Source organism: Vespa mandarinia, chromosome 6 (assembly GCF_050613455.1).
Source record: "Vespa mandarinia isolate Hongniang chromosome 6, ASM5061345v1, whole genome shotgun sequence".
NCBI lineage: Eukaryota > Metazoa > Arthropoda > Insecta > Hymenoptera > Vespidae > Vespa > Vespa mandarinia.
Genome location: NC_140815.1, coordinates 3370001 through 3397500, shown reverse-complemented (window position 1 = coordinate 3397500; position 27500 = coordinate 3370001). Strand labels below are relative to the sequence as shown.

The following is a 27500-nucleotide window of genomic DNA, read 5'->3' as shown; positions in this document are numbered from 1 at the left end:
GACAAAACCCTCGTGGATGTAATAAAAGAGGGACAGAGAAAGAGACAAAGAAAAGGAGAGATTGAAAGAGAAAGAGAGAAAGAGAAAGAGAGAGAGAGAGAGAGAAAAGGAGATAGAGAAAGATGAAGATTAAGATAAAGGCAAAGATAAAGACAATCCTGAATTGGTAAACAATAACAATATATAACAAATATAAATATGAGAGGGAAAGAGTATAGACCAACCATTGTTTCTCCTCGCATGAATCTCTTGGTCCTCCGATACGGTCTCCAGAAGAGGCAAGGTATTGTCTGGACAGTAGGGTGAGCTGAGAGGAACTCCTGTACCACCCTCGGACATTCCGGTACCATCCAAGCCTGCACTGTGACAGCTACGTGGCAGACTGGAGTATCCTGTTCAAGGCCAAACCATAATGAGATTCTTGATTAGGATAATTGTCGTCTTTCATTTACGTGACCATTATTAATCCTTAAAATATTATTATACTTTTTATTTCTTATTCTTTCTTTTTCTTATTTATTTTGATTTTTACTCATACATGTGTGTGTGTGTGTGTGGGGTGGGGGGGGGGCAGGGGTATAGGTGTGTTACAATTGACATAAGTATGATTTAAAAAGTAAATATTATAATATTGGATAGATTTTGATCTTGAAATGATTTTAATCTCAATTTTTAATGATTCCACAGTATTTGTTCATTAGAATTTATTAGATAATTAGAATGATAAATAATATTCAATTATTCTCGAAATTATTCTCAAATGTTTTATACTTTGTTAAGATTAGATAAATTATAAATCATATGATTTGTCTTTGATATTATTGATTAATATGTAATAATAATTATGAATAAATTCTTTTCAATTGTCTTATAAACTTTTTCAAAACGTCGAAAGAATATATATGTATTTGAATGCAATATAAGTATAAAAATGAGAAAGATTGAAACATTTTTGATTTCGAGCAATAAAAAAAAAAAAAGAAGTATGATCGATCTTGTAAGTCGATCACGTTTGCGAGAATAATAAGAAAAAGTTTCAAAGGGAACGAAAGAATGGTGAACACCTGTTGATAATCTACTTGTGAGAACATTCTTACGTGTCAAGCGTGTCGTTTGTGAAAACGTTCTTGTCCTTGTCAAGGGATAAGGAAATTCAATTCGAGAGAGTCTTGACTACTACTTTTCCAAACAATCTAGAAAAATAGCTTTGAAAATGTAATACAAAGTTTGTATTTCGAAGATCAGTCTTTGAAATAATTCCAACGAATATATAATAAATTCTATGTGTGCTTAGAATAGTAGAAACTCAAATAGAAACTAAAGAAGTAGTAGTAGACACTCCGAAAGATTTTTTTATGTTTAATATTGTTTGATAAAATTTAATAATATTTATATGAATTCAAGTATACTTATAAATATATATATAAAATAAAATAAATTTAGTTCGTAAGAATTTATTTATAGAAATTGTTTATAACAAATTGTTAATTCATTATGAACAATAGGATGAAAAATAAAGAAAAATTAGGCCTTTTAAAACGATACTCTAAAATGAATTAAATTTCTATGATTTTTAATTTCCGAGATATTCCCATGTATCTAAATGGAAGATCTAATTATTAATAATCTAAGAAAACATTATTTATTCATTAATAAAATACTAATTTGTTTATTAATTATTTATTAATTTAAAAGCATATGAATCTATTAAAAAGAAAAGAAATATGCATATTCTAATATTATATGTAGTGAGATAATTAAGTATTCCTACGGTAAGAAAGTACTCGTATTTTTTTATTGATACTGTACGAATACTTAATTATTTGCCCATTACATTTTCTATATTGTAATAACATACAAAATATTATAAAATATTATAAAATATGACTTTTTGTCAATAATTTTTATACAGTATAAATATTAAATTGTATAAATTTGTAAATATTAATATAATATAAATATATAAATATTAGATTGTATTAAATATACAAATTGTATAAAAAAGAAAATTCTAATAAAGAATATTAATAAAGATATATATATATATATATATATATATATATATATATATATATATAAATCCCCCCCAAAAAAAAAACATAAAGAATGTAAGAAACAAAAAGAATGTTTTAATTTAAATACTAACGTATTTCAACAAGGTCCTGACTAGGGGTGCTAGGGGTAGCCGGTACACTGCTCGCTTTTCTTCTAAGACACGTTGTCTGACAACGTTGAATAGGTGGTTCCTCCTTTCTAAGTGGACCCGTCTCTTCCAGAACTTCTCTTTCCGTTCGTCCTGTATATTTGAATTTAGTGCCCCAAGAGAATATAGATCCACCACTGACAACAGGTGCATCCGATGCTTTCGGCAAACTGAAGTTTCAAGCAAGACAAAACAAATTCATTTAAAATAATTTTGTAATTAATAAAATTTAAAATAATATATATATATATATAGAAAGAGAGAGAGAGAGAGAGAGAGAGAGAGAGAAAGAGGGAATTAATTAAAAAAAAAGTAAATTAATTTATACATTTGACTTCTCCAAAATTGAAAAGTCACATATTGATTCGATTATTTTCTATAAACTCCGATATTTTCATATTCTAATTTTCAATCCTCCATAAAGTTATATTTAAATATTAATCTTTAAAATTAATCTTTGAATTTGAAATAATATAATTAATGTTCTTGTCAAAAATAATTTTAGATATATATATATATATATATATATATATATATATATACACGAATTTATGACACTTAGAAAATATATAGCATTATAGAAAGTTCACGAAATAAAAAGATTCCTTTGTTCAAATGTCCATATTTATTATTAAAATATTTCTTTGAATTATAATATTAATATTATAATTATTACAATTGATTTATTAAATTTATAACTTAAATATTAATTCTGTTCAAATGCTTATTAAAAATTAATAATTTCAATGTAATAATTATTAAAATTAATTTCTTCGAATTAAAATACAACAAACGAAATTAAAAATTAGTCCATTGAAGATTGTTGATCGTATTTTAATTTTTGTTTGTACCTAAAATAATACTTCACGTTTGACAAAACAAAAAAAAAAAAGAAAGAAAGAAAAGAAGAAGAAGAAGAAAGAAAACAGAAAGAAAACAGAAAGAAAACAAACCCCATATTATTACTGTGAAAATTCAAGCTCATTTAGCACACTCAAGAGAAACTAAAAGTCAGGTATTACTGACTGACGGAGAGAAAAAAAAATGGCACTACGTGATGGCGAGTCGTGCAACATTCGCCTACGTGGATTTTAACCGAACGATGTATTGTAGAAGATCCGATAAAATATCGCGAATCTCGTATGTTAGTGCTGTACACCTTTCCTTCTCTTTCGCAAAGAAGAAACTTATGCGAAGCATAAATTTCGTAGTACGTGTCGGTCGTGCATGTCACGTTATCGTCACCAAAAAAGAGAGAGAAAGAAAGAAAGAAGTTGATAGTTAATATTCTCTTACTTCCTTTCTCTCTCTTTCTCTCTCTCCCTCTTTTTCTTTATTTTCTGTAGAAAATTCGACCGTTTCATTCGAAGCACGTTGAGCTATTATAAAGATCCCACTAATAACTTGAAGGTTTAATACATGGTACGTTTTAACTTGATAAAAAAGAAATGAAAGATTTTTGAAATATTTGTCAAATGAGAATAACTAGATGTTGATAATTAATATTGTTAATAATTAATATTGAAACTTTTAAAAGTTTATATCTTAACGATTTGATATATATATATATATATATATATATATATATATTAATTTAATTAAAATATGCGAAAATGATATATTGTGTTGTATTATAAATTATATATGAATATATATAATTTGGAGTATATTGAATTATATTATTTATATTGTTACTATATTATGTCATATTGTTTATATGTAATTGTACAAGATTAAATAAATAGTATGATATATCTATTATTCTAAATTAGATTGATTTATTAAAGCTGTCGATATTGCATAATTTAAAATATATTTCATGTTATATTTATTATACTGTTTGGTTGACATTTTAATGGAAAATTTATATTGAAAATTGTAATTTAATGTATAAAACATTTATTGAATGTTCGATCTTGTTTCAAGAACGAAATAATTATTTTTATAAGTTTCTTTATACGATAACAAAAGAAAAAAAAAAGTAAATTAATAAAGTCTGTTCCCTGATCCGTAGATCTTTACGAAAAGTATTAAATTTTTAATGAAAATGATTGAAAAAAAAAAAAAAACAAACGAAGACTTATAAATAGCCAATTAAATAATTTGAATCTAGAAAAATATGGAAATTGTACGAAACGTCATGTTCAGTGTAGAAAACCCATTTACAAATTTAATTTTCATTTTACCGATTTGTTCTTTGAACTATATTATATTATAAGATAGCATAAATTTACGTGACTAATCATTTAATTGCTATCGTGAAAAGAAAAAAAGAAAAAATAAAAAAAAAAGAAAAAGAAAAAAGGAGAAAATAAAAAACAGAAATAAATTCACTCGACGACCTATTCCTTCGTATGTTTGTAACAAATGCCAACAAATTTTCTAATTTTGCAATTAATGATACTTCTCGTTTGAAAGTTTCATTTATAATAGTTTATCAAGTAGAACTTATAAAAGAGAGAGAGAGAGAGAGAGAGAGAGAGAGAGAGAGAGAGAGAGAAAGAGAATAAGAGTAGATAGATGTTGCAATTAGTTGCTTAATTACTAATTATTCTACAACTAGAATCCATTAGTCCAATAGTTACTTCAAATGACTTCCGGTATGTTTTATCGAATAATTCCCCGTGAAAAAAAAAAAATAGCATTATTCTGAAAAGCGAAAAAATTTTAAAGCTCGTCGACACGGGCAAATAGAGCCATATAATATTTTATGTTCTATGATATAGTACATATGTATAAATATATATATATGTATGTGTGTGTGTGTATGTGTATATATACCAAGCACCACACAATTAAGCTTTTGTCTTTACCCGAGCGGTGATTTCGACGTTATTCAAGCACGTTGAAAGAGTACGACAGAGAAAGAGAAAGAGAGAGAGAGAGAGAGAGAGAGAGAGAGAGAGAGAGAGAGAGGAAAAAGAGTCTGATTCAAGCTTGCCAACCTTCACTTTTCCCGCTACTCTACGTTTCTCTGTTTGAAAAATTCTTTTTACTGGTACTAGACGCGACGATCGTGGCATAATATAAAAAAGAAAAAAAAGAAGAAAAAAAATGAAAAAAGAAAGAGAAAAAATATATTTGAAAACGAAAAAAGAAAAATTAAATCCTTGACGTGGATGAAATCGTATAAAAATTTTTCCTTCTGTTTTTATACAGTAATACAAAGTGTTGTTCGTTTAAAAATTCTTTCCAAATCTTTGATAATAAACATTGTAATAATTTTTTAAAGGGTAAATTTATTCGAATACGTACAATAGGAAATATAATTTAAATAAAAAAAAAAAAAAAAAATAAAAAAAAAAGAAGAAGAAAAAAGAAAAAAAAACGAAGGAAACTATAATGAACATAGTAATTTTTGTGCTCATTTTACGTAATATTATCTTTCATTAAATGGAACTAATTGAATCGTAAATTTTTAATAAACACTTTGTAAATCATTTTCGAACATATTTTTCAATTACTAATAATTGTAACTTAACAAAAAAAAATAAGGAAAAGAAAGAAAGAGAGAGAGAGAGAGAGAGAGAGAGAGAGATTATTTTAATTAAAATAGAAAAAAAGGTGGAAAGAATATCATAAATCCAATTTTTTCTACTGATAGGTGTAATTAATTAAAAAAAATGTCGGAGATGGGAAGGGAGGGAAAGAAAGTCCATGTTCGATATTCGTCGTTTAATGGGAATTTCCTTCTTTTTCTTTTTTCTTGCCAATATTTCTCTTTAAAAATGATGAACGATGAGGTCCGAGAAATTTTTTTTTACGAGACTTGTATATTTCACGCTAGAACGAATTCGCGTAGTGCTCGAGCTTAAACAATAGGTGCCACCAACGATACGAGAGAAAAAGAGGAAAAGAAAGTCGAAAGTGGTAAGTATTATATACATATATATATATATATATATATATATATATACATATATACACATATATATATACATATATATATACATATATATATATATATATATCCTATCACCTTATATACAAATACATATGTATACATTGTGTGTAGGTAAAACGGCCGATGCACATTGCACGTTTACCTACCCTTTAGAGAAACCGACAAAGGCTTTGACCCGATTCGTAAAACTCGATCGGTGAGAAACTCCGGTTATTTCTCTTTTTCTCTTGGATACAAGCAACGATACATTTTCTTGACACTTCTTTCTTTCGACTTTTCAAAAATATTCCTTTCCATTTATTCTACCAAGTATTTTCTACCAACTAAATGGCACAATACAATATAAGTTGCCTCAATTGTAAGAGATCAACTAAATATATCCTTTGTGTTTTAAAATGACATGACGATAATATTTATGACAACAATTCGAATGATTTCAAAATAGTAAATACTATGAGGGGAATAATTTTTATTTTTTTTCTAGAATCGTTTTCTCCTTTTTATGACTTTTCTCAAGGACGTCGATAATTATATATCTAAAGTGTATTTTTTCTTTCTTTTCTTCTTCTTTTTTTTTTTTTTTCTTTATGAAATTAATCTTTAAGAATAAATAAAAGAAATCTTTAAAAAGATAAGAACTTTTAAAGATCTCTAAAATCGTTATGAATTAATTACATTCTCTCTCTCTCTCTCTCTCTCTCTCTCTCTCTCTCTCTCTCTCTCTCTCTCTCTCTCTCTCTGTCTCTCTTGAAGGAACAAAATGAACAATTCGATTCAACTTTCATGGAAACAATTTGCCGCATCGAACAAAGTTGCGGAACAAATCGAGATAGTATTATATTTTGACATTCTCTATACATGGATGGTTGAGTGAACAAATAGAGAGGGTTAGCTAGGTCCAGTGGTACACCTCGAGATATCCAATTAGATCGATGCATACGTCACATCGTGTCGGTATACCGGGCTATTGCACATCGTCGAACAGTGTGACATATAGTGTATGAATCGAAACATTGCATCGACTTGAATCAGCCACGTTAATGAATCTCACAAGAGAAATACAAGGACAAATACGATAGAAAAGAGAGAGAGAGAGAGAGAGAGTTATTGAAAAAAAAATTCCTCCGATACTGCATTAATTCGAGTAATAAATCAACATTTTTTATTTAGCATCGCGTTTGTTCTTTTTCTTTTCATTTTTTCTCTTTGTTTTCTAAAAAATTTGTTGTTTCATTTGTTTTTTGTTATTGTTGTTGTTGTTGTTGTTATTCCAATAATCTTGTTAATTTAATTAATTTTGTTAATTATTAATAATCCGTGAATAATGTAATTTTCGTTTTTTTTTGCACATTATTGCTATATTTGTTATATGCATTTATATTAAACGTATATAAAAGTGTATATATGAAATGAATAATGTACTATTTAATTAACTAATTATTTCTCTTCTCTTCATTTATAAATAATTTTTCCTTTTTATTATTATGGAGATGTTATTAGATGGTTTTTCATATTATACGAATACACGAAACGTGACAAAAATAACTATTTTAATTAAATTATTATTTCCCTACTTGGTTTATACATAATCTTCTTTTTCGTCCATTATACATATATCATATAATTATGAGTGTGGCTTAAATATAATATAATTAAAAAAAAAAAAAAAAAAAAAAATTGAAATTTATCGTTTGTATAAAAGAAAAACGATATACTTTAATAAAAAAAAAAAAAAAAAAGAAATCATATGACGCACGTCACTTTCATAATCAACAATTTATTCATCACCGTATGAATTACTTCTTCCTTGTATAACCGGTGATAAAAAGAAAAAGAAAAAAAAAAAAGAAAAACATAAAAAAATCTGCGTAGATCAATTTGAAATGAACTAACTAATTAATCTAAGATATAAGCTAAAGCTGATCTACGATCTCTAACTATAGATATGACCGAGCAGTCGAACGATTAAACGTAAATCTTTTTCTATTATGCAATAAATACTAATATCAGATTTCTATCTCTAGATGAATAATATATATGTACATATACTTTCTTGTATATCTCTTTTCGAGATTTGTAATCATATATGTGTATGTGTATGTGTATGTGTATGTGTATGTATATGTATCTATATATATATATATATATATATATATATATATATATATAAGATAATGATTAGAAAAATGTGTAATAGTCGTCCTTATGAGGTACGACGTACTTACGTGAAAAACAGCATTTGCTCGATGGCGCACTTCCATACGTGACGGCAATTTGAACCCGTGGGACACTTAAATCCGACTGTGTGCTTTTTCTGAAAATCGTGGTAAACAAGACTGTTCTAAAACATCTCTACTCTATGGTTCTTATGACACATCTTTTAAGTTCCATGCACCGAGAAAAATATTCTCCAAAATTGCATCATTTGAATTCGTTAAGAAACAAAAAAGGAAAAAGAAAGAAAAAAAAGAAAAAAAAAAAAATACGTCTTATGTATAATATAATCGAGAAAATCGCTTCTTTTTCGTTCTCTTTTTTTTTTTTTTTTTTTTTTTTTTTTTTTTTTTTTTTTTTCTTATAATCCGAACGTTTTTATAGATTCACAATTTTCTTTGAATGTAAGTACGAAATCTAAAGAAAAAAAAAAAAAGAAGAATAAGAAAAAGAAACGAAAAACAAAAGAAAGAATGAAAAAGATTTTTAAACCGACACTTTTAATTAAATTCGCGTTCAAATCAGCGAACTTTTAATTAACGAAGTTCCAACTGCACGTACGGTGCTTTTCTCGGCACATAAATGCAATAATTAGCAAGCTACGACTATATATATGTATATATATATATATAGATATATGTAAATATGTACGTATGTATGTATGTATGTATGTATATAAGTATATAGATATATGTTACTAAACGTATAAGTTACGATACATTTGTTCCGCTAATCCAATCGGATCTATAAAAGAACGTTCGTCTCAGGCAGAAAATGACAGAGCTTAGAAAAAAAAAAAAATCAACGATCTTTTAACTTCGTATTAGATAAGAAGAAGAAAAATAAGAAAAAAGAGTTTGATAAAAATTTGTTAGGAAATATAAAAAAAAAAAAAAAAAAAAAAAAAAAAAAGAAGCAGAAAATGTGATGCCAAAGTCATCTTCATTAAATCCTCTATATAGATTGTCATAAAAATTCTTATTCATACATTATCAAATCAGCGATTAAATATCAAGGTCATCTTCATTTAACAAAATTATTTAAAAATATTTACATAAATTAAAGTGACGAAACGATTAAGAAATCAATAAAAAAATTAATTATTGAAAAAATACATACTATTCAAGATTATTATTCTCATAATAGAATTTCAATATATTGACAATATATAATTAATATCGTAATTAATATCAGACCGGTTATATGAATGAATAATTTCGTTAAAAAACGTGAAACAGTTCGCATACGTACGTAAAAGCATATGTACACATTAAAGACGAAACTTCACATTTATTGTCAATATTCTATTTGATGATTGTGTAAACGGAAACAAGCTCTAACGGGTACAACATGATGAATAATCAGCACATAGTTGAACTTTCATAGACCTCGAAGGTTTCCTTGTTTGCATGACCCGAATGTCGATTTAATTCGATGAACTCAACTCATCCATTGGAAAAGGCTCATTCTTTTTTTATTTTTCCACGAGAAATAATGTACATCAATTTTCAATAATTCTAATCGATTTTGTAGAAAGAAGATGACCTTGAATACTTGATAACTAAATCCAAATATATGAATATTTTTATTTCATTTTTTGTCCCCCATTTCTTTTTTCAAACACCAATCTCTCAACTTATCAATTTTCAATATCACTTAATTTTGCAAAATAAAAATGACCTTCGAACTTGATTGCTAAATTCCAAAAAATTAGAAATCTTTGTAAAATTAGAAAATTTTTGAATTCTTACCTACGTCTTTAAAAATTGCTCGCGAACTTTCGATTACATTATTATTATTTTTTTCTTCCTTTTTTAAAACACAAACCACTGACAAATAGTAGCAATCAATATTCAATATTTCTAATTAATTTTGTGCAATAAAAATGACCTCAGTATTTGACTGTTGAAACCAAAAGAATAGAAATACGATTCAATGGAAAAATTTAAGGTCATTTTCTTTTGAAAAGAATTATTGCAAATTGATATTTAATTATTTATTTAAAACACTAACCACTAAGGAATTTTTAATAATTTCATTAAATGAAGATGACATTGACTAATTTGAAAGAAAATTATTTGTTGGATGAAAAAGAAAATGAACGCGTCTATATAGTTCCGTTCAGAAAAGAAAAAAAAAGAAAAGAAAAAATATTAAAGCTCATTTTGACGAAACTATCATAAATTATTATTAAATATTATATTTTACGAATTTCAAACCATTGAAAAAGTTCGAGCTCGCGTCATTCTGTCGAATCGAAAATCCTCCATAACTATCTGAATAATTTTACACTTTAATAAATATAAATATATAAGGAAAAAATACTATATAAAAAACAGCGTTAAAAAAACAGAACAAAGAGCAAAAATTAAGAGTACATCGTTAATCGAAATCCAAAAAATCGCATTATTTTTCTTTTTTTTTTTTTCGTTATAATTGAAATTATTAATCAAGATCAAAGAAAAAATTAATTTATCGATCTATTTAGTCTCTAGTCTCTACTTTTGTTTTCGTATGTTGTGTATGTGTGTGCGCATGTGTGTGTTTGTATGTGTGTATATATATGCGTATCCGTGTGTCTTTGTGTTTTGTTTTTTTATTAACGTATACGTATAATTATTATAATTCTGTTCTTATCTTTTTCTCTACCTACTTGGACACAAATAGCACGTGCAACTGCCAAGAAACGACTCACCTTTGTCCTCACGTCCTGGACAGAGCGGCCGGCAGTGGAAAATAATGGGATTACTTTGGTCGTAATCAATGCATATGTATATGTATATATATGTGTGTATATATATATATATGTATATATTTACACATATATACATTTTCATGTACAGATATACAAACATGATAAAAATAGAGAAAGAGAGAGAAAGAAAGAAAAAGAGAGAGAGAGAGAGAGAGAGAGAGAGAGAGAGAGAGAGAGAGAGAGAGAGAGAGAGAGAGAGAGAGTAATGGGTTACGTGAAGAATCCCTGAAGCTTCATTACATCCGTCAAACCGTACGAAGGATTTTGCGATTATTCTAATTAATTTTTAATATATTCTAATTTTGATATATTCTAATTTTGCATAATGATTTTTTCGATACCAATTTTTTTCAAGGAAATTAAAGGACACCGAAATTATCATCGATATTCCTTTTGACCGAATCACTTAATTAAAATACTTTTATACCTAATTAATTATTCTTCTTTTCTTTCTTTTTTTTTCTTTTTTTTTTCTTTTTTTTTTTTTATTATTATTATCTTCATTGATTTTTCATTAAGATAAACGTCTAATTTGCATAATTTATTTTATAAGTAAAGTAAGTAATTTAAAATCATTTTTAAGATATTTTCTTATTAAAATAAATTCACTCAGTATCATTTAAATGCGTAGAAAATAAAGAAAATAAATTTGAATATAAAAATGATGAAAATCTTAAAAATGTTTCAATATTCTCATCGAGAGATATTACTTTTCAAAATTAATTACTTGATTAAAGCACTTTTATAATTAATTATTTCTTTTCCATACATTATTATTATTATTATTATTATTTCCTTTTTTTATTAAAATCAAAAAAAAATTTGTTTCATTTAAATACGTACAATATACAGATACGAAAATATTGAATATAAAAAAATTATGATTGAGATTGTAGAAACAATAATTCACATTTCTTGTAAAAGTGATTAATACTAATGGAATTTATATTTAACACGAGCAAACTGAAATTAATTTGTCACTCGAGATAATAATAATCGTTTTGTTGACTCGTATCGAGCGAGTCAAAGTTTACAGAAAGTGATTGCTGTGCGTTGTCAGTGTTAGAGTTCTTATTGCTGGGAGAGACCGCAATTAACTAATTAATACGTCAAACCGATTGAGAATTTTGTACATATAAGTATATACAACCAAGATGCAATAAGCTTTTGATTTTTCCGCGATACGAGAAAAACGTAATCCCATTCCGCAACCTCGTCGTGTTCACTATTGGATTATTTTTAATCGAGAAACCCTTCTTCCGAACCAAAGACGCCCTCTGATGACCGTCGATACTCTGTCACGTGACTTATGTCAATGGGAAGGAACGATTAAATAAAAAATAAGAAAAAAAACAAAATTAAAAAAAGAAAAAAGGAAAATGTTTAAAAATAAAATTAGATTAACAGGAACAATGTTGTTAAAAAAAAAAAAAAAAAAAATGCTTCAATATTCTCATCGAGAGATATTACAAAAAAAAAAAAATATATATATATATATATGGAATTATTAAGACAAGAAAAAAAAAGATATTGAAAATGTTTCGTTTCTTTTCTCCTTTTCCAATTGTGAATGTACACATATATATATATTGTTAATTTTTTAAATGTTTTCATTTCAAAAATATATTGAATTTGAAAATGTTAAAACATAATAGACGTATTTTATGTTCGTCATGTTAATATAGATTTGGTCAAAAGTTTCGTTATTATTATTATAATTATTATTAAAATTTTGTTTCCATTAATCTTTTCTTTTTCCTCTCCGTTTATTTGTTTTTTTTTTTTTTTTTTTTTTTTTTTTTATATATATTAAATAAAGTATCCCAATTAAAACATACTTTTGTTATCGACACCCAAAAAAGTTTCGAGCATTATCTAGGCCATAAAACTGTTATCTAAATTTTTTTCTCATTAATCTATTATACTAATATTAATATACAATACTATAATATACTTTTACTATAATTTTCTTTTTCGATTGTTCTTTTTATTTATGTATTTTCTTTTTCTCTTTTTCTTCTTCGAATGATAAATTTTTAACGATAAATTTTAAAACGCTATTATTGTTGATAGATAAAAAATTTGGGACGCAGGGTTAGAGCAGCGAACGGTATCAACGTGAATATTTGGTGTAAAGCTTGAGGGCATTCCGCCTTCTATGTTTTATAGAAAAGAAACGATTTGACCTAGAAAATCCCAAGGGAAACGGAGTAACGTTTGAAATTTTCAATTCGTACGTTTGTCGTGGCATGTCCACTAGAATAGAAATGACATTTTCTACATGAAATACTTCTCTCTTTTTTTTTCCTTTTCTTTCTTTTTTTTTTATTTTTTTTTATTTTTTTTTCTATTAAGTAAATTCCATTAGTATCAATGTGCTCCACGCTAGGAATTTTCAAGTTCGAGACTCGGAATCATCCAGGAATACTATTTTTCGTGGGATTATACGGATAAATGAATAACACGCTGATCTGATGATGATGTAACACGTGACGTCACTTTTGAATTAAAGAATTTTGTTAGCAACAATGTTATACAATAGTACAACCGGATTTCGAGATCTTATAAAATGTCTTTCATTTTGTCGAGCTGCGGTTAATACATAGATGTATATGATATATACGTATATATATATATATATATATATATATATATATATATATATATATATATATATATAGGGTGATCCAGTAACTGTTGACATCTCGAATATCTCCGTTATTTTTAGTTTTACAAAAAGATTCAATTCTATTGAAACTAATGAGATAAATTTTTTGGATACTAATCATTTATCAACACTGATTATTCAAAAATATAAGAGGTATTAATACGTAAAAAAAAAAAAGAAAAAAAAAAGAGAACCGTAGAATTTTATTTAGTAATCTATTAATGATCTTGAAATCTCTTTCAAGAATAACTCTGTTAAAGGATCCTTAATAAATCTGATAATGTTCTCTTTAAAATGTATCTAACTTAGTCCTGACCATTTTATTCCCATAAAATCAACAATAACGGAGATATTTCAGACGGTAATAGTTATTGGACCACCTTGTATGTGATATATAGACGGTGGTCCATCATCTGACGGAAGTGGTCAAAGCCGTTATCGGCTCGATTCGCTCCCGTTAGATGTTACTTCTTGGCAATCGTTTTTGGTCCATCGTACGGTCAACATCCGACGGAGATGAACATCGAAAAAATAGGTCGAGTGATTTCGTTTCGACGAAAGTATATTCGCTAATTCTCTCTCTTTCTTTTTCCTAATTACTTCGATAACTCAATGGTTTAATTCGAAAAGTTGCTTGAAAAGAGTTAAAAATTCAATATTATTTTTATATTATATATATATATATATGTAACTGTGTGTTTGTGTATGTGTGTGTGTGTATATATAAAATTATAATATTAATACAGTATGGATAGAATATTGAAGAAATATACTATATATACGTATATATAGAAAAAGATATAGAAATATATTCTCTATAGAAATATACCATAATATATTATATATTATATACTGAAGTATTACTATACTTCAGTATATGTTACTATGTATACTTATATTATAGTATATTAATATCATATAATATAAAAATATATATTATATAGTATTAAGAATCAACTATTATTAATACTAGAATATACTATTATTATATTAATTATACTAGTAATATAATAGCGTGTGTATGTGTGTATGTGTATGTATGTGTGCATATATATATATATAATATAAAATTTTTATAATTTAAAAATAATCTATTTCCTCTCTTCTCTCAATAAAAATATCAATTTGATTATCTCTAAGTGGCGTCGAATTATAGCCAAGTTTCCTTTCGAAAAACGACAGTATAATGCTTCACGTATACATACATAAATATGTATGTACATGGATATCTGCATACATATGCATCGAGGAAAATTGATCTAGAATGGAGATTGATAGCTTCGGGACACTTCTGAACCCATCGTAGCACTTCGTTATAACGAATGATCATTTTATATGATTTATTATCGATCCAACGTAATAAGAAGCATATTAACAAATCGATCGATCGATCGATCGAGATATCGAAAATTATTACATTCATGTATCGTTTTTCTTAATACATCTTAGAAAATATCATGAAAATCTTTTGCTATTATTTGTCTTCTTTTGCCGGGAGATTTGCTCTCTCTTGGATTTTTTTTTTTCTTTTCTTTCATTTATTTATTTGTCTTCTTTTGTACGTATATTTTTTTCTTCTCATCTTTTTTTTTTTTTATTTCTATAATTTTTAAATTCTTATAGAGAATCTCACCTCGTTTATCGTCAGATGCACAATAAACATCTTCCCTTCGTAATTAATTTTCTGGACCTCTGACCAACGGAAATGATGCGTTTTCCGCGATCCTTGAAACGTCAGGATGCCACAATGATTAATGCCAAGATACAATTGTGTACCTCTGTGATCCTGTAAATATAAACAATCAGAATTATACAATATTTCTTTTTAATTATTAAATCCTCCTTTCTTTTTTTTTTTTTTTTTTTTTCATTTTTGCCATTATCTATGTATAGTCTCTTCAAAGTCGCGATAAAAGTGTCAACCATTTTAAACATTAAAATTGTGACAAACGCAATGTGAATTGGATATCTCGTAAATTTCTTTTCTTCTTTATTATTACATTTTTAATTCTACTCACGATAGAAGGACAAAAAGAAAATGATATTATATCTTTTACAAAATTTAAGAAGAGAACATTTCGTGAGGTTCACTTTATTTTGTTTCTTTTCTTTTCTTTCCTTCTTCCTTTTTTTTTTTTCTTTTCTTTTTTTTTCTTTAGCATTTACGAGAACATTTATGTTCACTTAAGACTAAAAGCTTCGACATTAATGACAATAATTCGAAATAAGATAAAGAAAAATATGGAGAGAGAGAGAGAGAGAGAGAGAGAGAGAGAAAGAGAGAGGGAGAGAAAGGAAAAAGAGAAAGAGAGCGAGAAAAAGAGAGAGAGGGAGAGAAAGGAAAAAGAGAAAGAGAGAGAAAGGAAAAAGAGAAAGAGAAAGAGAGTGAGAGTGAGAGAGAGAGAGAAAATAAAGAAGAAAAAAGTCGAGAAGGAGGAAAAATTAATGTTGAGATTAATTGTGACGTTAAATCGACGCTAACGAAAGAAGTTAACCGTAAAAGGTTCCTTATCCATAGTATACTGAAACTGTTACGCATGGATCAAGATAAAAATGTCTGATAAAATCCAATGTTCTTGGTTTACTCATCTTAGCGATGCTTTTAACTTTAACGAAGAGAGAAAAAAAGTGAGAGAATGAGAGAGAGAGAGAGTGAGAGAGAGAGAGAGAGTGTGAGAGACAAAAAAAAGAGAAGCTATGATTCATTTAAAATATTGTAATCATTTTCTTTTTGATCATTTTTATCATAATTATATCATCGATTCATATAGTAATTCTTATCATCTTATAACGAATATTTATAATAATCGAAGAAATATTTAATTTTCTTTTTCTTTTCATTTTTTTCCCTTTCTCCATACTTCTAATTTTCTCACTTTGTTCAATTTATTTCAACATTTTTATTCACTTTAAAAATATTTATTAATAATGGAGATTAATTAAATAAGAGAAAGGATAAAGAGAAAATGAAAGAGAAAAGAAAAAAAAAGAAAGAAGACCAAAGAAATCTTTTTGATTGTACATTCAAATCGATTTGAAGTTTACAGATCGAATTTTCTTTGGATTACAAATGCAAACGATATTTTCTCGTTTCTTCTTGAATCACCAACAAAGGGAATCGATCGATCGAACTTTTGCTTTACAACGAATGAAAAATCTCGAAAATGAGATTCGAAGATGCTTTGTGAACACGCTTTGGGACATATGTCGATATCGTAACACGATAAAGAAAAGCATTTTACTTTTTTCTCTCTCTCTCTCTCTATCTCTCTCTCCCTCTCTCTATCTCTCCCTTCATTTCTCTATTTTTTATGATTTCGACAGTAAAAAAGAACAAATTATCCAATGAATAATTCAAGGTCGTCGATTAAGAAGAATCTTTAATTTGTCTGCATATGTTTATCAATGACAAACATTTATATATAAAAGTTACATATATATTTATATATATATATATATATATATATATATAAATATATATATTATTTTTTTCTCCTTTTAATACACGTCCTCACATTTTTCATCCACGTGGAAATATCACCTCGAGTACGATGACGTACTTCTTCCTCGAGAAGGAAACAGAAAAAGATAGATAGACAAATAGAACGAGAAAGAGAGAGAGAGAGAGAGAGAGAGAGAGAGAGAAAAAAAAGAGATAGAATCGTTCAGAAAACGAGAAAAGCTTGAAAGCTCAAAGGAAGCTTATAGCTTTGACGCGACAATTATTTTCTTGTCCTCCTTGACGTCGTTTTACACATCGTTCTCTCTCTCCCTCTCTCTCTCTCTCTCTCTCTCTCTCTCTCTCTCTCTCTTTCTCTCTCTCTCTCTCTCTCTCTTTAGACTAAAAAAAGAAATAACGAAGAAGCATACTATTTGACGAATATGAAAGTGAATTCTAAATACAAAACTCGATTACGTAAAGCTACTTCAAGATCATTCTCAAAGGATTAACGTTTAGAACTAATTAAATTCACTTTAATCAAGTACACATAATCACGCATTATTAAACATTCATAAAATATATTTCCTATGATGAATTAAATATAAAAATAATTGATTAATTGTATTTATTTATTTTATCCTATTGATCTCAATTTTATTTTCATTATTATATTTATGTAAACATATACATTTACTTGTAGACATGTGTGACATTTATCTTAATCATATTGTCAATTCATTTAATTTCATCAATTATTATAATGTATCAATTTATTTTAATTGATAATTAAGAAAAATAAAAAAGAATGAGGGAGAAACAGAGACAGGTAGGTACGTTTCAAACAATTCCATTTGTTTTTTCTTATCATTTATATATTAACTTATTTTATCGATTCATCATTTGATCAATGTGCAATTTATTTATTTATTTTTTTTTCCTTTTTCGTAGAGAAATAAGCAACTCCCTAACGCATCCCCCCCTATCAATAGAACAGTCGTTTCAATACTTTTATATCGATTTCTATGGAATATCGATGAAAAGAGTGGGAAAGTTTCAAATACGTATTCACGTTGAAATGAGAGAGAAGAAGAAATAAAGAGTAAAATAGAGATAGAGAGGTAGAGGTAGAGAGGTAGAGAGAGAGAGAGAGAGAGAGAGAGAGAGAGAGAGAGAGAGAGAGAGAGAGAGAGAGAGACTTGGTGGAGATTGAAAGTTCTTCAGGAAAGAGATACAATCTTTTCGTGAGTGACTGAACCAGAGAATCCTCTTTGAAAAGATATAACGCACTTGAAAACCAAATAATCTGCTCCATAAAATTCAGCTGATGGCTCTAACGTTAGATGAACTATCTTTCGTTTTTATTTCTTTTCTCCTTTTTACGTATTCAAAAAATATAAAATGAATATATGTGTATATACATACATGTGTGCATTTAGATATATGAAACGAAATAAAAAAAAAAAAAAGAAAAAGAAAAAAAAATAAACAAACAAACAAAGAAAAAGTATTTACGTATGTACGTGTAGATAATAATAAAAGAAACAAATTAAAAATAATATAATCTTCTACAAATGAACATGATTGTAATTTAATTATTATACATATTATTGTTTGAAATAATGTAATGTAATGTCTCGAAAGAAATTAATATATGTGTATATGTATATGTAACATAAAAGTAAAAAGAATTAAATAATAATCAATGTAAATATTTAAAAATAAAGTAAATTAAAAATAAAGTAAATTAAAAATAAAGTAAATTAAAAATAAAGTAAATAAGTTTATAATTACTTTTCACTCATGCTTTCAATCTATTTTATTTTAGTATAGGTATATGAAACTTTCAATTAATTTAGGAAATATAATTCTTATATATTTATTTCATATATCCATCAAAAAGGAATAGGATCTATGCCGGCGAATTTGCCAGGCTAGTTTCCTATTAAAAGTTCCCTTTTCATATAGTAAATCGATTTAAAGTTTAAAGAAAGAAAGAGAGAGAGAGAGAGAGAGAGAGAGAGAGAGAGAAATGCATATATATATATATATATATATATAGGTAAAATGATTTAAACTTATTAAACTCTCTTTGATTATTTTCTTATTATTTCGATCAATATTATATAAATATATAAATAAATAAATAAATCATTTATTCATTAGCATATACAAAAGTTTATCTTTACAAATGATAACAATAATAATAATAATAATATATTTACAAATTACTCCATAAAAAGCATAAAAAATAAAGATATAATAAAAGTTAATAAATGAGCCTGTCATTGTTTGTTTGTTTTCTTTATATAGTTAATCATTATTAATTAAAGATTTGTGTATTCGATAACTCGTAGAAATAAAATTAATAAACATCGTATGTATATACGTAAAAGATAAGTAGAGCAGAAAGAGAAATGAAATCTCCGTGTTTGGAAATATAATTAATTCGGCATTGTGATACTATATCCCGACGAGTCACGTTTCATCACCCACTCTTATGTATCTTCCTGTCAAATAGAACGCGTATCTGGTATGCACATTGAATCGTTTACAATATACACTATAGTACGTATGTGTCAAATCGTATTTCCGAAATTTACACGAATGACCTGTAAATCTATTGTAATAGTTATGCGCTTATTATTTTTCATTGCTTTTTCTTTTTACGAATTATTTAACATCATTTATATTAATTATTAACTTATATTTATTTAAATTATTAACAATTTAGTTTAAATTATATAACATCATTTATCTCTCTCTCTCTCTCTCTCTCTCTCTCTCTCTCTCTCTCTTTCTTTCTCTCTTTCTTTCTCTTAAATGATCTTTAAATAAATAATTATATCATTTTATTTATTAAATAATTCGTTTCCAACAACGACAATAAAATTTCATTACATTTTTTAAAGAACATTTTGCTTATTTGATACATAATATATACATATACAATAGCATGATTATATTATATAAAATAATTTTTATATTTTATAAAATATTTATAAAATCTGTAAATTATTCTTTTATTGTATTTTTATATATATATATATTATAAATTTAATTTGTTATAAACAAAAATTTAATTGTTATAAGTAAAAAATCAATTTCACATATCGTTTGAAAATATTTTAAAATTTCGTTAACATAATTTACAAAACAATTCACAGAATTTCGATAATTATCTTTCAAAAGTTTGAAATTAAAATATCTCTCAAACTTTTTATATTTATCTTTTTACTATCTATCCATTTATCTTTAAAATAATTCCTTCCGTAAATAAAAAAGAAAAGAAGAAAAGAAGAAAACGAAAACAAAACTCAACTTCATAAAATTTTACAAAGAAAATTTTACTTCTCTTGTTAAAAATCGTACAATTAAATGTTCCCTTTTTTTCTTCTTTTTCATATAAAATTTCTAATGTATTTGTGCATGTGAAAGGTATAATTATTCGTTAAAAAAAAAAAGAAAAAAAAAAAAAAAAGAAAAAAAAAATATGTAAAAAAAGAAGAAAAAAAGAAGAGAAGAACAAAAAATGAATGCGTTAAAAGACACATAAACGAACTAGTATAATTCATTTTTTATTTTTTATGTTTATTTGTTTTTGCTTTTTAATAAATCTGTTGACAAAAGAGATAGGAATGGTGACGGCAGATGTATTTGATCGGACTATCTCACTCTCTCTCTCTCTTTCTCTCTCTCTCTCTCTACCTACCTACCTATCTATCTCTCTCTATCTCTCTGGAAGTTGAAGGATAAATGGCAAAGGGTCGAAGGGATAACATAGAGTCGAAGGAATGATAAAGGGTCAAAGGGATGACAAATGTGGAAAGCAGGAACAATGTTCCCCATTAAACGTGCTTTATCACTACGTAAATTCGCAGCAAATACCTTCTAGTCGTTTTAATAATCAACCACGATTAGAAATACACTTGTTCGTTCTACCGAAAGGTACATATCAATGTGTCGGATTTAACGAACCATTTTATTACTTCTTTTTTCTTTTTTCGCTATAACATGTTCTCTCTCTCTCTCTCTCTTCCTCTCTCTCTCTATCTATCTATCTATCTATCTATCTATCTGTCTATCTCTATCTTCCTCTTTCATTCTTGGACATCGCTTCGTTAAAACTCTGTTGAATAAACTAATATTCTTTTTTATTTTCTATTTCATTCGTCGTTTTCCCTATAAAATTTTTTACGTGTGATATAACGAATATTTGATAACACAAAAAAAAATTCGATTGATTTCTTTTTTCTATAACGATTTTTAATTAATTTCATATATATGTATATTCCTAAATATTAGCGATAACTAATGATAATAATATATAAATATATAAATAAATAAATAAATAAATACATATTTATATATCGACATATAAAAATAATTACCCTTATAGAATACAAATTAATAGATAAAATCTACATTTATATTGTTTTACAAACAATTTTAATAAATATTAGATAGATTTGATAAAATTTTTTGTCAACAAAAAAAAAAAAAAAAGAAAAAACAAAAAAAATATACGAAAAGGTATGTTTTTAGATGAAAAAAGAAAAAAATCATAAAAATTAGCTCAATTGTAAAATATTTAAATGGATCATTGTTATTAATTCTACGTTAAGAAATTAAACTTTAATTATATTAAAAGTAATAAATTAATATAACTACATTTATATAAGTGTGTTAGTAAATTGAATAGTGAATTTCATTCAATTACAACATATTCGATCACGTTGATTTAGCAGGCGTTGCTTTCTGTCAAATCGTAAATCAACGGAATCTCGTTGGAACGCAATCGTCCTTCTCCATCTACCGCGTTCATTAGCGGTACGTTTCATTCGTAGACAGCTACCCTTATGATGGACGGCTATAGTTTTCCTATGATAATCGATTTCGACGATCATTCGTTCGAAAAATGAAAAAAAAAAAAAAAAAAGAAAAAGAAGAAGAAAAAGAAGAAAGCTATCGCTGAATCTTTTTATCTTTCAAACTTATTGACAAAAAATTAATACATAATATTTATTTTAAAATAAATCAATTACCTTTTCTTTTTCTTTACCTTTCAAAAACTAACGTATCCTGCTAATTCATATGTGAATGTCTTTTTTTTTCCTTTTTTTTTTTTTTTTTTTTTTTATTTATACACATGATCTTTTAATTTCAAATTCATATCGCCTTTTTTTAAAGTTTCGAAGAAATATAACGGAACTAAGAGGAAAGAGATTGTTGGAGATTGTTGGAAATACAATAAAAAAAATATTGACATTATTTATCGGCTAAAATTAATGACTCATCGCGATGTTCAAGCAAAAACAAAACTGACAAATTTCAATCACTTCAACGATCGATTTTGGTCAAAAAATGATATCGACGTGAACGAATTAAAAGAAATTAAAAAAGTATACTTTCAAAATTCAATAAAAAAGAAAAAAGAAAATGAAAAAAGAAAAAAAAAAAAAAAAGAAAAAGACTTCTAACAATAATTACAGAGATCTAATACAATAATGTGTCACGGCATAAATTCGCATAACTTTCAATGGAAAAGAAAAAATCTTACTTTCTAATATGTCTATTAGAAATGATTTATATCTTTTTTTCCTTTCACTTATTAAAACGAATGTAATTAACTTCGACATATATACGAGAAAAAATTATACAAGAAGTTGATAAGTAGAAGAAGAGGAGACATGAATCGAAAAAGTGTCTCGAGGATGGAGGATGAAAGTTAAAAGGAAAAAGAAAGAAAGAAAGAAAAAAGATAGAAAAAAAAGAAAGAAAGAAAGATGCTTTCTAAACAAAAAAAAAAAGAAAAAGAAAAAATCCGTAACGTTGTGATATAAAAGCTCGATCGTAAATGAGAATCTATTCATACTGCAGAAGCTTCGTTCGATAGTGCAGAAACACACACACACACACACACACACATACCACATTTATTCGACCTCTCTCTTTCTCTTTCCCTCTCTCTCTCCCTCTCTCTCTCTGTCTCTCTTTCTAGATGTTAAAAAAAAAAAAAAAAAAAAAAAAAGAAAAAAAATAAGTGAATGAGGTATCACGTCAAAGGACACGCACGAACGCGGTGCTAACGGGGTAAAATGCATAGCCGGATATAAGGAGAAGCGCCATTAACGTCACGAAAGGAAACGGACAAGAGAAGCTCTCGGTCTGTGCAATTGATCACGCCATCCTGCTATTTCCTATCCACCCGGAAGTTCATACCAAAAAGGTCGCCATTCGTCGAGAAGAATATTCGCGTGTCCGCGTGCATTTATGTATGCATGTATGTATGTATGTATGTATGTATATATGTATGTATGTATGTATGTATGTATGTATGTATGTATGTATGTATGTATGTATGTATGTATGTATGTATGTATGTATGTATGTATGTATGTATGTATGTATGTATGTATGTATGTATGTATGTATGTATGTATGTATGTATGTATGTATGTATGAAATGTATGTATGTATTGTGTGGCATTGAACAAGCTATTTTTTTATAAATAAACACAAAATCAAAATAAATCACTTTATATTACGTTTAATATTATTCTTACATTTTTCTTATTATCAATTGAAATTATTTTTATAAATAAACACACAATCAAAGTATTAATTAATTTTTATTACGTTTAATTATATTATTCTTGCATTTTTTTAATCTCTAACTTATGTACCGTTAAAAAATATTATGATTGACCCTCCATGCCCGAATCGACCTTGAACGAATTAATTCATTAAATATCAAGAAGGAAATTGTTTGCAAATACGTTTTATTTTCTTATTTAATACAAAACAAAATAAAAAAAAAAGTCAAGAAGAATTATCTTCATATTATATTTTTATATCTCATTAATAAATCATCAAAAATATAATTAATTTTTCTGTCTGCTACACCTTACAAAGTAAATATTATTTTTTTATCTTTATTATAATCATACTTTTATCTCTTATCAATGAATTATCAGAAATATGATTAACTTATATGTCTAATCCCCTTCAGTGAGCTACTTTAAAAAAAAAAAATAAAAATGAAAAGAAATAGAAAGAATTGATTTTTTATTTTATTTACCGCTTTCCATTCTATTTTTATTTCTTATCAAATGAATTGTTAAAAATATAATTATGGTCGTAATTAATGCAAAATAATAATAAGATCTGTTAAAATGTATTTGTAAATTATACATAAGGAAGTTATAAATAAAGAAAAATCAAAAACAAACAAGAAGAAGAAGAAGAAGAAGAAGGAAAAGGAAAAGAAGAAGAAAAAAATTATAATAGTTGGTGAGTTAATTTGTATAGTTAACAGGTAATCTGTTTTTCTCTCTCTCTCTCTCTCTCTTTCTCTCTCTCACTCTCCCTCTATCTTAAGATCGTTTTGCTCCGCCAACGTAGCGTATCGAGAAGAACATTTAAATCCTGCAAACTTCTTTAAATAGACTTCGTTACGGTAGAAGAAAAAAATAAAAAAGAAAGATGATAAAAAAAAAGTGGAATAGTCACGCGAACATTGCAGAGAAATATATTTGTTGCTTTCGTCTTTCAGAAAAAATAGACAGATAGATAGATAGATAAATAGATCGATAGATAGACAGTTGGATAGATAGATAAAGATAGAAAGAGAGACATTGAATATAATAAATAATTCATTTGAGGTAATTTAGAAAATCGAACTTGATCCTTTCTTTGGGAGAAATAAAATAGAAACAAATTAAACAATTATAAAAAAAAAAAACAAACATACAAACAAGCAAACAAACAAACAAAAATTAAAATAAAATATAAAATTTAAGTAAAAAGTTGAAGAAGAAGAAAAAGAAAAAGAATGGGAAGAAGAAGAAGAAGAAGAAGAAGAAGAAGAATAGAGTAAGTCGAGCTTAATCTTTCCTTCGGGAGAAATAAAATTAAAACAAAAAAAAAAGAAAAAGAGAGAAAAAAAATTAAAAAGGATAAAATAAAAGAAATGGAAGAAGAAAAAGAAGAAGAAGAAGAAGAAGATGATGAAGTAGGAGAAGAAGAGTTAGAATTAAAAGGAAAAAAAGAAAGGAAAAAGAGATAATATTAATATAAAACAATAAAAAGAAAGAAATAAGAAAAGGAATAGTATGTAAGGGTTGATAATTAATTTAAGATCACTGCGAATCGCATCGATCCTATTTGACATTGAGAAAGTGTTATTGTAGATACATTGTAGAGACCTACGGACTAAGGTAAAGAAGTTTAAGGTTACGTTCTCGAGTGCACTGCTGTGGTAATAATTCAAAGACTACTACAGACAAAATACGAGGATAACGTCATTAATCCATGACGTAGTTTCGATCTATAATCATCATGATTGTATGTGTAAAATCTCTAATCGTATATACACATACGTATGTATGTATAACATGTATAACATTTGTACATGCGATTACATACGTATGTTGTACATATGTAATACATTATCCTCAATCGCGATGTCCTTTAAACTATAAGTACTTTGACTTGATAGTTATGATCAAGGTAATACGAGTATGTGTCTTATAAGTTTATAAATTTGTTTTATGTATGTATGAATGTATGTATGTATGTATGTATGTTTGTATATACATAGATTTATCATGCTATATTGAAAAAATATTTTATCGAAATATTTTACAGTGATTGAAAGAGAGATCGATTTTAATAGAATTGTATTTTAATGTTAATTGTATTATAGATTTAGATATTATTTTTGTCTTAATATTTAAATATATTATTCTTTTTTTTTTTTAACAATTTATATTATATATTATAGTATTAATATTATATATTAGAAAATGAAATTACATTTTTTTCTTAAATTAGCTAGGAATTTTTAATTTATCTAGGAAAATTTGTATTTGTCCACACTGTATTATTTCTACGATTCATTAAAAACAATAGTTATGTTCTTCCATTCATTTTAATCCATCCTTCTTTCAACCAATATTTCAATCAGAATTTTATGAAAAATATTCTCCTTCACACGCACGTACAAAAATATAATATTACTCAAAGATAACTCCGATTATCGTTAATAATATTTCTAAATATGTTTCATTTCAAAATAGAAGAATTAATCTCGAAGATGTTTTCGTATGTCTTTCGTTTTTAAAAGAGGATTCTTTGAATGACGATCATTAGACGTATCTTTCATAGAAAACAAAGAACATCCCGAGCTAGCAAGCTCGATCAAAAGATTAAAAAAGAAAAGACACGAAAAAAAGTATTCCACTCGATTTTTATGTCTAGTCTACGTAAGTACCTACATATATCTACGTATTCAACATTTTATATATATATATATGTATATATATATATATATATATGTGTGTGTGTGTTGAGTATATACAGGTGTCTCTATAGAGTCTCTTAGCACGTTTGAATATCGCATTTGTTTCGTATTTTCCTATCCTACCATAAAGCACTACCTATCTACCAACACCAATACTAGCAACACCATCATCTACAGCACCAGCAATATTACCACCGACCAACCAACCAACCAACCAACCAACCAAGCTTTTCTGGTGTTGGTGGAAAAATAGGGAAACGTTAAAAATGGAGATACATAATGCTCGGTCTACGATTCTCACCTTTATGCACACGACCCCGTTCCAACGCTTGCGTTAGCCGTATTCTCGTAAAAGGAAAAAATGGACAAAGATAGAGATAGAGATAGAGAAATAGAGAGAAAAAAAAAAGAGAGAGAAACAGACAAAGACAGACAGACAGACAGAGATAGAGAGAGAGAGAGAGAGAGAGAGAGAGAGAGAGAGAGAGAGAGAGAGAGAGAGAGAGAGAGAGAGAGAGAGAGAGAGAGAGAGAGAGAGAGAGAGAGTATACTACAGTCAGTCACAGAATTATTCGAATACTTTTAAAAATTGGATTACCTTCTTTTATTTTTTTTTACTCTTTTTCATTGAATGAAAAAAAGTGTACTCTTGAAATTTTAAATAAGTATAGATATATGGAAATTAATTAATCAGATGAAATATGCGGATAAATATGTTCGAAAAATTTTTAGTGAATGTTAAAAGAGATTAAAACGAGTTATTACCCTGCGAGTAAATATGTTTACGAGGAAATAAATTTTTTTATATTAATGATGAAACATAAAAAGAGAGAATTTTTTTCATTTTTGTTTTGGTTTTCGTTTTTTTTTTTTTCTTTTTTTTTTTTTTTTTTTTTTTTTAATGAACTTATAACAATTTAACATATATATTTTGCGTTTAGATATTTACCATAGATAAATGTCTTTTCTATAAATCGATCGATAATAAAATATTATTATTATTTTACTTATTT

At 26.6% G+C, this 27500-nt stretch overlaps 1 protein-coding gene across 5 annotated transcripts in view; it reads right to left on the bottom strand.

Annotated features, from left to right (window-relative positions):
* Positions 1 to 27500, bottom strand: part of Frmd5 (FERM domain containing) — an 85392-nt gene that overhangs the window by 5129 nt on the left and 52763 nt on the right. For 3 of the 5 annotated variants that reach the window (XM_035865088.2, XM_035865084.2, XM_085657522.1), the window contains 5 exons: positions 15378 to 15530; positions 10975 to 11031; positions 8333 to 8421; positions 2147 to 2373; positions 225 to 392 (listed from right to left, as the gene is read on the bottom strand). In XM_035865088.2, coding sequence (XP_035720981.1) covers positions 225 to 392; positions 2147 to 2373; positions 8333 to 8421; positions 10975 to 11031; positions 15378 to 15530 — 694 coding nt within the window. The remainder of the gene's footprint in view (positions 1 to 224; positions 393 to 2146; positions 2374 to 8332; positions 8422 to 10974; positions 11032 to 15377; positions 15531 to 27500) is intronic. The other 2 variants (XM_035865085.2, XM_035865086.2) reach the window with 2 other exon arrangements.